Source organism: Cyphomyrmex costatus, unplaced genomic scaffold, assembly GCF_001594065.2.
Source record: "Cyphomyrmex costatus isolate MS0001 unplaced genomic scaffold, Ccosl1.0 scaffold100, whole genome shotgun sequence".
Classification (NCBI taxonomy): Eukaryota; Metazoa; Arthropoda; class Insecta; order Hymenoptera; family Formicidae; genus Cyphomyrmex; species Cyphomyrmex costatus.
Window position 1 is genome coordinate 1866652 of NW_017274955.1, and position 14246 is coordinate 1880897.

Consider the following 14246-nt stretch of genomic DNA (forward strand, 5'->3'; position numbering starts at 1 on the left):
TAAATTCGTACGTATCAATAAAAATTTTGAAATAATCCGAGCCACTTCTTTTCTCCGCTTATTACGCTTCGAAGAAGGAACTTTTGATAATAAAGGCTAATCCAGAACCTTGCCTTAAAAGACAATGAGTTGTAAAACCGTAAGAAATTAATCAATTGTAGTCGATATTATTTTTCTCATATATTCGACTTTATGACATTTGATTAATTAGTCAATTTCTTAAGACTAAACCTAACAGTTATAACAATACTAATTAAATTTTTTAATATTTGTAGGAATTTAAATTTGTCCTTCTTTATACATGCATATATCATAAGCTTTGGTTATTTGTAAAAAAAGGAAAAATTCGTTTTTTTTAAGTGAACCAATATTAAGATAATGTGTGTTAACGACAACAATGTATAGTCAATTGGAAAAATTCATTGTATGATAATACATGGGATTTCAAATTTATTCTTTCTCTGTGTATTTTTTCTGAATTTGTAGAATCTTGAATTCTATAGAAAATGATAACAAATGTTTTCTCATTTTTCTGTAGAATCGAAGAAGAGTGCATAAAGAAAGAATAAATCTTAAATCCCATTTGATAAAATTTTTTAATTGACCATACTTGTCATTAATATTTTATCTTACTTTTGATAAAGTATTAACTCTTAATTTTTTCACTGATAAGTGGATTCGCTTGTATGATACAAATAATTGCAGAAAAGATCGACAATTGTATTGCAGTGTTTATGCCTCAAAACGTAATACCTGGCAAGAGACGTATATTTGCGTACGCGTGTTCGGAACGCGTGAGGGTGCATTCGTTTATTCGAAACTCGATTTCACAGCTGCCGTAATTGAATTTCGAGTGCCGGATGTGGGCGTGGGTGGAAACTCATAAGGCCAATGTCGAAGGCCGAGCTCGGCTTCTTCGAGTAATTGGATTTTATAGGTTGGCGCGCGATGGACCGATCGTTAGATATCGAGACACATACACTTGGGAAAAAGCACAGCATTTTTATTTAATTGATTATTCATTGGGAACTATAAAGTATGTATATATATTATGTATATAAATGGAATAGCAGTTTTTTCTTATGTATAAATGTGCTAAAAATCCCATCGAGAGTTCCTTGAAGCTTTCGGGAAGGTTGTTGATAAATCGAGTGAAGCAACTAGGGATGCGAAAATAGATTATCTTGGAACAGATGTGCGAGGTGTGTTACTAATGCAACAGCGCCGAGGGAATATGAGCTAGCCAATGATGGTCAGTGGCAGTCCCTCGCTTTTAGGGGACTATACCTAAAAATCGCTGCACCTGACGCTAGTTCTCCTTGGAATCCAATCAATATTTTATTTCCTGAAAATTTTACTGAAAATTGCCACTTATCGTTCCACGAAATCGACAATCGTATTATTGCATAATGATTGCCAATGGACTTTCCAGACAGCTTCGATTAATCGTCTGTTTCAATCGGTAATAAATTATGCATTCTCTGCGAGAATTTATATCTCTTAGATTATTAAAAATTGTATGCGTATTTAGACAGTAAAACTTCATATCGGAAAGTCATATAGGTCAATTTTTACAGTTAGTCAAACATTGAAATAATAAAGAGTGCACAGTTCACTTGGCATTATCATATAAATGATTTAAGGCATTTAATTGGCCAATCAGAAAGAATTTTACTAACTAGTCAATCAAAGAATATTTCAAAGCATTAAATTAATTAGCATTAAATGACTTATAGTTAAAAACTAAAATAAGTATACCTATTCATTGCAAAGATAAAAATAAATTGCAATCAATATGTTCAATCTAAATTCGTTAATGTCTAAAAAGAAATGTCATAGGATAACTATGCCTAATACTGTCTGTCCCTATTAGTATGCTTTCGTATTTAAATAAACCATAAAGAAAACTAGTACAAATATAAATAAGAAAAAGTATTTTTTTTTATTAAGTTAAATTATTAATACACACACAGTACCAAAGATAATATTTTATTTTTTAACTATTAAAGTATTTTAAACATTTTTCGGAAGATACGAGGAATTTATACTATATGAATCTGTTAATACGTATCGTAACATTTTAAAGTTTGTCCTTATTAATGTGCCTGTATTGGAGCTGAGAACATTGTGTTATGGGTGTATATTGAAATATAAGTACAATTGAAACAATGGTTTATATGATATTAATTTAAACAATTAGCTTATATTTATTATCCTTTTATTAACTGTATATTAAAATGAGTCAAATGCGGATAGGCACACAAGTTGGGGTCATCGCCGCTTAGAGGACTCGTAAATTTTTTTATTTTTATCAAAAACGTTATAAATATAAAGTATTAACACTTTTTAGATTAAAGAAAGAATTGCAAGAGAAAGAAATAGTTGAAAATCGATATTGATTTCAAGCAGTTAAAATTAAAGCTACAATATTTAAAAATTAATTAAGTAATAAGCAAATTGGCTTAAAAGCATACTAATAGGGACAGTTACCCTACGTACGAGAAGGTACAAGACAGATAAGAAGCAGTAGTCGAGCGAATGTATCTTATCCCCAGCTTCTGAGAGAGCGACTTCCTTCTCTTGGCAGTAATCCTGAGGACGAAGGAAACATTCAGAAAGGGAGAGAATAAGATATCACGAAAGACCGGAGTGAAACCAATACTATTACAAGACTATCTATATCTATTAGGATACTGTTTAATCTCTTGAGCGTCTAACCGACTTGAGATAAGACCACCGTGTTACCAATGTTTTAATAAAGCTATATAGCTGTAACAAATCTTTTTCTGACAACACGATCTTCGCCGTTGATAAAAGATAAGTGGACGCGATAAAATCATTTTTGCTATATTTTGTTTTAGGAAGAAAATGTGGAGCTCGGTTACCGCAGCTGGCACTGAAAATGGACCAGCACCACCTTCGAGGAGCAAGCATAGTGCCACCTTACTTGCCGGTCACGTATATCTTCTCGGTGGTCGAAATGGAAACCTACCTCTCAAGGATCTCTGGCGATACAGCCTTGGTGAGCCTTTAAATTTTTGCGCTCGTACTACATTAATCACTGTCTTTAAATATCAGGATACATCATTATCAGCAATACGTTGCTTCGGGAACATAGAAAATCGCAATAATTATCGAGAGAGTGGTACTGTAATATTTCGAGTGGCTTCAAGTACGCGATACAATACCAACGTCGTTTCTGACCAGCGCACCCCATCGCATCTCCTGGCACACCCCATGGGACGAGGGTGCGCGACGGAATTTGAACGGGGTTCACAGTCTGATCAATAATGCACCATTATTAAAGCCTACGTACATCAGTTAAATCCGCGGATGCTACTCCACAATTACGTGGTGTTTCCACGGAGATCAGACATACGTGAATTAATTGCATCCGCCGGTCGTAATCGGTGTGGCTTATGTACATGACAGGGAGAGATTTTCCTCCGTCTGAAATGTTCCATCCGATTTTATCCGCATTCATCCCTTACACAGGGCGTTAACGTCTTATCTCGCTTCTAAACAATTAAAATCTTGTATCATAATTCCTTTTGCCATGTTCTATATATATATTTTGATTAATGGAACTATGGATTGGCTTGCTCCTACGATGCTACGTAAGATCGTTTAAAAGAATAAACAGCTTGAAGCAATCGCGAGAAGAACGATGATTTATGAAGTCAAGTATAGTCGATGTAACACGAATTCGCTTCGCTTCTACTTGTACGACCGGGTCTCTTAATCAGAGGGTATTGTTCGGCTGTGTACTTGTTCTGGTGAATATTGAAGCGGCAGCGGAAGGGTTGGCGGGTAGCGCTTCGTTTCCTGAGGCAAACAATGTTCCCGGTTGCCTCTACCCTCCTGTTTTAAAAGCCTAGCTTTGTCGTTCTACTTGATCTTTCAAAAATATTGTGATAACTCGAAGAATCACAAGAGTGCTCCAGCCGGAAACCCGGTTTTCATTGCATCTTCTTCTATTTTCAGAATTATTAAAGGAGTAACTATATTCTTGAGGAAAAACATATTTTATAAAGAAAATTTAATTTAATTGATAGAACAAAAATTGCACACAAAGAGAAAGAGGAACATCAAAATTAATTTTCAAATTATATTTCTGTTGGCTGCGTCCAATAGAAAAAGCAGCTTTACAACTGTTGTAAGATTCTTTAATATGATTTGTTTTATTGTTCTTAGTTCTTCAATCCCAAATAACTAATCACATTAAAGAATCTTATATGTAATCGTTGAAAAGCTGTTTTTCTACTGAACGTAACCATTTTCTTAGAAAAAGTAAATCTTTCTTTTATACACTGAGAAGAAACTAAATATTAATAAATATTTTTTTTAATAATCCCCTCTCTAGCAGAATATTTGTTAAATATAAACACATATTTAGACACAAGAACCATTAGTTTGATTCAGTTATCACTTTTTTTTTATTTATTTAAATATTCATTTACTACAAGTAAATATTCCGCTAGGACCACACACACACACACATTCAAAGAAATATTTATTAAAATTTAAGACATTTTTTGCTCGGTGTATAAAGTTCTATGCAAAAAATATTTTCGCTTATATCATACAGATATTTAAAGAGACGCAAAAGTGACTCTAATGACTAAATTGTTGCACGTATCCAGTATATCCGCCCGTTCGGATCTCTTGTGTGCTCGAACACGTTGCTATTTCGCAATGCATGCTTTTGAACAAAGGGCGGTATTGTTCGTTTCACTAACAAAACGAGATACGACACGTGTACTACGTAATCAATGTCGGGCATCTAGCATTCTAGCAGTACCGAAGATGCTTCAGTCAGCACGTTACTGTCCTTACCTAAATTCTTTGTTCTCGAGCACGTTCCGAGGAGAAGCTGAAACTTTCGAGAATATTGTAAAATTAGATGATCGGCACGGATGTCATTCACGAATCACACATATTTTGTCCTGTCATTTATTTATGGATATTACATTCCCCTCGAAGCGATTCCAGATGAATACAGAGCATGCAAAATGGAAGAGACAGAATGAGGGTCGCGAGATGAAAGAAATGCAAATATAAAAGATGTAAAATTATAGAGGAGGACCTGCTTGTGAAAGAATAAGATATAAAATTTATCTTTTAAAAAATAATATGATAAAATTAACGAATAGAAAGATCCCACGATCTAATTTGACAAATCCATATTTAATAGATTAAAATCTAATAAAAAGCTTCTTGTGCTATATCGTTTGGAATATAAGAATAAGATTATGTCAAAAAGAAGCATAAAATCAATTCGATGCGCGAATAGAGGAAAAAGTAATAATTGGTGTGTGCAGCAATGTCTCTATAGATCCACTTCGATACCCACCAGAATAATATCTCGATAAAAAACGCAAATTTATGCACTACTCGAGCGAGCTTTTCTCGCTTTTATATCTTTTATACTTTCGCCAGGGGAGTTCTGGCTTCCTCTTCGCGATAGTTTCGAAGGACGCTCAGACGTCTGTTTTATTAAAAAGCGCTAGATATATATAATACAAGAGATTTTTAATATTCTCTTCACAAACTGTTGCCATTATTGAAATCTTAGATCTTCCCTCTATTTCCTTTTCATTTCCGTCTTAATATGTATAAAAATATATTTAGTTAAATTATTAATTGTGAGAAGTCACGAGATATAAAACATCTGCTTGCATTATCAATTATTAAAATAACGAGTATTTACAAAATGTAATTAATATTTATGAAAAATATAATCACATCCTGTCACGTTGAAAAGCAATTGTAATTTTTAATTAAAATCTACAGTATATAAATTCTACTGGAGGGAATGCATTCTGCTGAGATAAAAGTCAGTTATAAAAATGCAACGAGTGCGCTAGAAGAGCTTAATGTCTTGCATTGCATTTGTAACACGTGCACTTTCCATAATAACCGCATACATAACCTAAAGGATAAGAATAACGTGACAAGCTTTTCTTTGTTTCTTTTTCAGCGGAAAGCAAGTGGGAGGAATTGCATCCGGGCGGCGAAAGGCCGCCGGCTCTTCAGGAACACAGCGCGGTGGCGTATAAGGATTGCCTCTACGTTTTCGGCGGCGAATTGGGTTTCTCTGCGGGAACGGAGACGCCACTCTGGGTTTATAACGTCAAGGTGATATTTCGCAAAATATAAATGTAGAATGCAATCGCTCCCATAAAAATAGGAATTAAGTAGCGCGAATAATGTCGCCCAAAGAGAATGCTTTTATGAAGATAAATATCAGTGTGGTGGTGTTTCCACGCTTTTGATAACGATCTCAACAGCCAGCGACGTCGTCCTACATTGAGAAAACTCTTAATGATCTTCCCTACGACGAGGGGAGTCTCGTCGAGAAGGCAGCGAGAACGAGAGACGAAAGAATCGCACCCTCGAGAAACGTCGCTTAATCGATAGCGACGTCATCGGTTACGAGTTTTACGCGGTGCGGCGTGTCACTTTCCCTTGCCTCTGTATGGTGACACAGAGGGATGATTTTAGCAGCGGGTGACAAGCCAAGGGCAACCGTGGCTTATCCTGCCAATAGCGACTCGCGAATCGAGCACGTGCAGAAATTCACCGAGCTACCGTTGTTGTCCTGTTGTGCTCCACGCATTGTCCAAGTACTCCTTGGGGAGAATAATGCACACGACACGAAACGAGCAAGACGGGGTGGTTGGCCTCTTCCGTTTACGAGGGAAACGTCTCGCGTGCGGAAAATCAATCTTGTGGAATGAGCGAAGCTCGAATCGATGTCGCTTCTTGTAAATTCTTGTAAACGGGACTAATCTATCACGGACTTCGATCAATTTCAGCTTACGAAAATAACATTTCTTAATAATTTACCTTTCCTACATAAAAGGTCTTATTACTATGATGTTATACTTTTAACGTGTGCACAGAACGAATTGTTTCTTAAAATTTATCCTGAGAATATGATAATTGTGGATGACAACATCATATTTTGAAGAATTTTTATGTGTGTAAATCTTTTACATTCATTGGTAGGACTATTATAAAATACTAGGATAAAATAAGTTTGATTAATTTTACTAAAGTGCATGGTAAAAATCTTTAAAATATTGTATTGTACCATAATTATTATATTTTTCAGGGTCTATTTTAAGAAATAATTCTTTCCGTGAGTTTTAACAAAGAATTTTATTTTTAACAAAAAGTATACAATACTTTAATAATATTTTGTAATATGAAACAAACTCAAATGCTTATTTCGTGCATCATTTATATCATTAAATGATTATATTATTTTAATATAATTAAATAATGAAAGAATTATATATTTTAGGTATATAGTGTTAGATAAAAGTGTTAGATATTTCATTTATTTACATTGTTTAATTGGTATGAAATGACAATCTGAATCTATATTCGGGTACACCTCAATTTTAAGGGAAAGGAAAAGGTATCGATGCGCGATATTGTCAATCAACTTTGACGCAGTAGTTCAATATTGCCCTCCGTCTCGTTTACTAAATCGAAGGGTGCAAAACCTTCCTTCTGATCACCGAAACAGCCATGACGATTGCCCAGAGGCTATTCGCAGACTGCCCATCGTCTCATCTAATCAGACCGCATGGGTCGTTCTTAACTAAATCTTGATAACAAATTCAATTGAAATCTTGATAGCAAATTCTAGATGAAACACATTCTCGTAGAAATATTTATTTCGGAAATATGTTGAAAACCTTCAAAAATAAATAAATAAATTTAACTATTTGTGCTGTACTAATTATCATCTTATTTTTTTTATCAAATTAATGTTATCAGCAGTTATTTCATGAATTTATTATAATACGTTAAATGTTGTCTGTGTGGAAATTAACTTTTCGATTTTGTATAATGTATTGTAACCTCGATTGTTGAGAGAATATCTGTATAATGCTTCATTCATATTAAGAGAACTACAAAAATGCATCAACATCAATGATGAATGAACTCTTTTCTCGACAGAATAGTATATTCAAGTAGCTAGCATTACTTACATTTTCGAAGATACTACCAGATTCGATTGTAATCAATCTTCAGAATATATAGTTGCAGTATTGAATCTCAGTAATTTCAAGATTAGGAACTTGATGATATCTTAAGCAATTACTAGCTAATAAATGATTATAGTATTTATATTAATAAATTTATGTAATTAAAGTTATCTGCAATATGTCAATTAAATTTTGTATAACTTTCATTTATGATAGATCCCGTATTAACGAATATCGAGGGAAAGAAGGTTGAAAATTTTCTACTAATTTGGAAAAATTGAAGTAAAATAAGATTTGATATTAATTAAAATATTTTTTTAAACAAGCAAAATATATTCAAGAAAAGTTCAAAGTTTAAAACTAAATTAATAGTTTTAATAAAAAGGAAAAAATTTACATTGGTTAATATGGAGTCAACGTGGTAATAAAAGTGCACATTTATAAATAATAGTTTACAATAACATATAATATATATTTACATAAAGATTTGTACGTTTCGGCCATTATTCTTAGCCGAAGTTTAATAAGCTAATTACACGTAATAGAATTAATTTCAAGATAAAATGTATTATTAATTTTATTGATATATGTATGTATATAAAATTAATCCTCTATCTCTGCTTTTTAAAGGTATAGCTATAATATTATAAAATTTTAATTCTTATTCACTTTTGTTGTGTGACAATGTTAACATTTGCTGACATGCCCTCTAATTTCATACAATATTCAGAGATATATCTTTTGCGGGGCCTTCAAGAGCAATTTAAGTCGAGGGTGGTTTTTGGCAGCAGCTGGTGTTAACAGGCTTTCTCTCCGATTCGTACCCTTGAAACCAAGCCCAGAGCTTTATTCTCCCAAGGGTAGTTGCCACTCACGTACGAAGCATTAAAAATTAATAAGTTCGCATCAAGCGTAGGATCACGCGAAACATCACGCGTCATCAATTCGTTTTATCGATTTTTTTTTTTTTATTAAGATGGAAAAGTTGAAATGTTTGTTTCTTTTATTTAAGAAACCGCGTATATCTATAAATTTATATTCTAATTCTTTTAATTTATATTCTAATCAATAATTAAATAAAATATTTTATTCATGTATATTCTTTTACCACAAATCTACAAGTTTGCACTGAATTGCATTATGCGGCTTGATATGAGGAGGATAAATGTTCGATCGTACTAATTTTCCTTCGTCAGCAATGGTTGGTTATCTCTTTCACTCGATAGGTTTCATCTACCGCATTATTTTGACAATCTCTTTTATGTGTAGTTTTCATTGTTTGCAAGAATGTGCCTTATCTTTTTGTTTCATTCCTCTTTAAATAAACAACATTATTGGATTTAATAAAATGTTTCATTTTCTCTCTCTAAAATGAATATATAAAATATCATGAATAAATTTATGATCTTCTCTTTAGATTAATAATGCAAACTTTAAATTTTATAAACTGTAAATGATTGAGAAGGACATTTTATTATATACATATGTATATTCTATTAAATAAAACAAAATTGTATTGAACTGTGTGTGTGGAGAATATCAATTCTCTGTCTGTTATTTCGTATTTTGTCCCGAGATTTTTTGGGTTGAGTTACCATGGTTACTCTTGGTCCATTTGTTTTTAATCGTTGGACCATGGAGAAAATACGAATGTATCCCTTCGCTGCTTCTGTCCGTTCGTGTATTATTGAAATCTGCGTTACGAATGCGTCAGGTAAACCTGATTGGCTAAGCCGGAGGGGTTGTTCGATGTGTTCGTTCTCTCCCTACTTTCTTTACCTCCCTGTCTCTTTCCCTCTGTGTACTTCGTTAAAACTCTACCTTGTTTTCAGAATAGAAAGTGAAAGAAGGCGCGTATGTTGTAGCATTCCATTTCCTTTACGATTTTAATTTACGAAAAAATTCTTTAGAAGAGTAACGAAGGCTATTTTACGCTACGATAATACATAATAAAATTGATATTTATTTAAATCTTTTTATGGTTCGTAAATTTTACCTTCAAAAATCCGTCATGAAGCGTCAGTTATTTTAACGTGTGACAAGATACGTATTCATAAACACGGCTAAATATCTCGAGGGTACTCTAGATATAATATATTATATTCATAACTCCCTTGAAGACCGGCACGGACACTGATAATCCTTTTGATGTGTAGTGGCAATCACGAGGTCTTTTACCCTGCTCGGGGTAATGTCCATCTCGAGGCACGTTGATTTCTGTATCCCTATGGTACGAGAATGTGTCGAAGAACAGCTACAGAGATAGCCGTTGCCAGCTAAGAGTGTCGAAAGTAATTACATAAAGTGCTCGTCTAAAGCAGATGGGTTGAAGCTATACTTGATCATCTCTTGGATAAATCTGAAGTTGATACTGGAAACTTGTATCACGTATACTCATCTCGGTTATAATTCTCATTGCGCGGAAGGGAATGATCCTCTCGAGTGTATTCACCAGACAGTTACACGGTCCACTTGTTAATCTCTATGTTGCAATTTCATGAACCATGGTATTTCGAAAGAAGAAGGCTAATGCGATTTTAAAACGCTAGTTGATACGCACGCTCAAATTTTCTGCTAGACTAAGCGATAAATCTCTTCGAGGAGGGGAGGCAACGTATTGATTTCATCGATATGTGTAAATATAATGGACACGCGAAGAATGCTTTTTTCTGCGGCACACTTTTCATGGAAATTGTTCCAAGGTAACATGATAAAAATAAATCTACTAGCCACCTATATAACGATATTTGAATATTCTTTTATGAATGTTAAGAATCATAAAAGTCTTTTCATAGTGTCGTATAAATAATGCAGAACCGCATAGTTTAAATGAAATATCGCTCTCGTACAACATTATACAGACTTGACAGAATATTAAAGGTATTATTAATTTTACATATGTACATAATCTTATATGCATACAGTTAAATATTATAATTCCAAATGTACAACACAAATAAGCGAAGAAGATCATAATCGGAGAAGGTTTTATCGTCTAATGTTTATGTGAATTCCATATGTATTTATCGAATTATCCTATTTCAAACGCATATATTCTCTGATATATCCACGTTATAGTCAGGAGACACGGTAGTGTCTCGGCGCTAAGATTTTATAATATTTTACCTATGGCTCTACATATTGCATATACATTCCTTCCAACCATCCGCCATGCTTTTCGTAACTGGATGAAAGCTTGAGTTATGAATGTGTTATCAAGCTCAAATATTCACTGTCAAATACTTCCTGTCTGCAATAATTTTACGTATGTTGCTACACTATCCCTGCAACATCAGTGTAAAACGTATAAATAAATATTAATTCGTATAAATATCTAAATATTTTCGCACGAAATAAAATATTGCGAGACAATTTAATATTTTATACATATTTTTAAATTTTACGTAGCTAAACGGTGAAATGCCGTCTTTATTTTATTTTTATTAATATATGTATAAATTATAAAACGAAATATTAAAAAGTTGTTATATAGTAATGACAGAAAAAAAAGAAGAGAGACAGAGATATTGGTTTAATGAATACATACACGTTTTTAACTATTTCAAAGTTTTACTATGGTACGTACTTCGTAAGCATACGTTTTAGCGAATGAAATATTTATCAGAATTCGCAGTTGCAACTAGTAAAAGAATAATTTTCGCATCTCTATTCAGTGGCGGTTGGCAATGGCGATTATCGCAGCCCCAAGAGTTAAAGCCGAGTCTATTCAAACGGCAGAATTGGAGGGCTGCAAATTAGAGATCTTTATCTCTTTTGTTGCAGACCGGTCTTATAGTAGTATATCATCTTTACGAGTATTCGCAAACATACAGGGATATGGAATCAAATTCGTTTGTAATCGGAAAAACATTTTCTTAAGAGAAATAATTCGAATAATGGAAAAATAATCTGATTACGGATAATTATAATTTTCAGACAAATACATGGAGAAAGGTGAGAGCTCAACGGGGTTGCGTGATTCCTAGAGGTCGAAGAGGTCACACCGCCTTGGTACATCGCGGACAAATGCTTATATACGGCGGTTATCAAGACTTACGTGGAAGTTCCTCAGAACTGTGGTCTTTTCATTTCGGTATAACACCTCTACTTTGCACCTCGTATATAGCTCGATCAATAATAATGCATAGCGACTCCAAACTTGTTTAACATTGTAGAAACTGAATCTTGGCATCTGCTTTCGTCAAGTGAAAGCGGGCCGGCTGCAAGACATAAGCACTCGGCAGTTTTGCACGGTGATGCGATGTACATTTACGGTGGGATGACGGATCTTCAAGAAAGAAACGATTGCTGGCGATGGGACGTCAACAGTGCTTCGTGGTGCATGCTGAAGAACAAACCAGGTCCCGGACCTCTTCATGGCCACGCAGCGTGCAGATTGCCGAGTTGCATGCTGATCTTTGGCGGTGAGAGCGGTGGTTTGGCGACGAACGAGCTATGGAGATTTCATTTCGGTATGCGTTGCCACATATTGTCATAGTATAAACATTTAAATATGTAGGTAATATTATATAATTTCTATAAATCAATTCATTATTTTCAAAACATGTAAAAATGTAGGTAAAGCTCGTTGTACGTAAAGCATTAATATAAAGTATTTAAATATTTTGATAGGTACAGAAACGTGGGAGAAGCTGTCAGTACCAGGACCGAAACCGCAGCCGAGAGCTGAAAGCGTCGCTCTCGCAGTATCCGAATTGCTGATTCGTGGAACGAATATAGACAATTCAAAACCGAGGCTGAGAAACCAAAGGCCTAGGCTATCGAGCAATAGAATATCACCGAGCGAGGCACCCTCTGCCAGACCCAGCTTTCTCAGGGAAATTTCCAAATTATCACAAATAAATCTGTCTAGGCTCAGTCATCCGACGAAGTGCAGTTATTCAGTTCTCAGTGGACATGACGATAACGAAGAAAGCCCTCAGGAGGTATGTGCGTCCACGAATAACTCCCGAGAAACGTTCTCATTGTTAGTAGATGCGCACTTATATTCCAATTAGGCCTGCATGCAGGCAAATACGTATTATCCTTTTCAGCAAGTAGACGTCGAAGTGGTCGAGCCCTCCACGGGAATGGTAAAATCTCGCAGCGCCAACACGCTGGCACGCCGAAGACAAAAAGCGTTGGAAGGAATGGCGAGGACGGTTGATGTTAGCAATACTAACAATACTTCTGGTATGACCAGAGATCCTATTTCGGTGCCAAACTTTCGTGCTTTAACGTTACCAACTCCTGTTCTCACGCCTGTAGAGGCTGCTAGATTGGTCTTCGTTGATCCGGATGAGAATAGTGACAATGAGGAGCGCAAGGAACCGCCCACGTCGAGACTGATTGAAGTTCAAGAAGAAAGACGGTAATTATAAAATTTTACATTATAAAATAACTACATGCATTTTTATTAAACATTAAGATTCTTACACACGTTCGTTATAGAGATTTCGCAGCAATTCATCAAGCTTGTCAGCCCACTCGCGGCGAGAGTTACAGCTCGCATCTTTACGAAGCAGCTCTGCAAACGCCAAAAACTCCGACGGCGACGAAGATCCCTACATCCGCCTCCGTTCGATTCGCCGATCTTGAAGAAGGCGAAGAATCGACATCGGATTACGCGAGTATCGAGGCGAGAAGTCCGGGAGATCCGCTCGCGGAAGATGACTGGGTGTCCGGAAGGAGATCGAAGTCACACAGGCCGATTGTCACTTCGTCGACAATACGAGAGGGCCAATTCGGTTTCTGTAATCCAAACTACCTTGGTCTAGATGATACAAAATCTGGCCATCACCATCATCATCATCACCATCATCATCATCAACAGCAGCAGCAACAACAGCAGCAGCAACAGCAGCAGCAGCAGCAGCAACAAGACGGAAAGTATGCAAAGTTGCTGAACAGTCCGCCCGATAGTGTATTAGAGGATGAACCTGGAAGATCGGCCTCGCAGACATTTGCGGAGCTCTTGGAGCTTCAAGAGATCAGAAGGGTGCCTCGAGCGCCACCGAAGAGTCTGCCATTGGGCTCGCCATCGAGAAGAGCGGTAAGCGCGTCGAGGGCTGAGAGGCAAAGGGCAAAGGTAGCGGCGGTGGATGCGACCGACGCTAAAACACCTGCCTATGGACCAGCACCTTTGTATGTTTTTTTGGTCGGCGGCAAAGAAAAGGGTCAAGTCACGGTGTTCGCCAGGCCGGTTTCTCTTTGGAAACTACAACTGGCGCCGCATATCTTCTA

General features: G+C 35.6%; 1 protein-coding gene across 1 annotated transcript in view; it reads left to right on the forward strand.

Annotated features, from left to right (window-relative positions):
• Window positions 1–2868: 2868 nt before the first annotated feature.
• Window positions 2869–14246, forward strand: part of LOC108771658 (uncharacterized) — a 29453-nt gene continuing 18075 nt past the window's right edge. The window contains 7 exon segments of the mRNA XM_018537002.1: window positions 2869–3022; window positions 5981–6138; window positions 11940–12096; window positions 12179–12475; window positions 12636–12949; window positions 13058–13374; window positions 13455–14038. Coding sequence (XP_018392504.1) covers window positions 2869–3022; window positions 5981–6138; window positions 11940–12096; window positions 12179–12475; window positions 12636–12949; window positions 13058–13374; window positions 13455–14038 — 1981 coding nt within the window.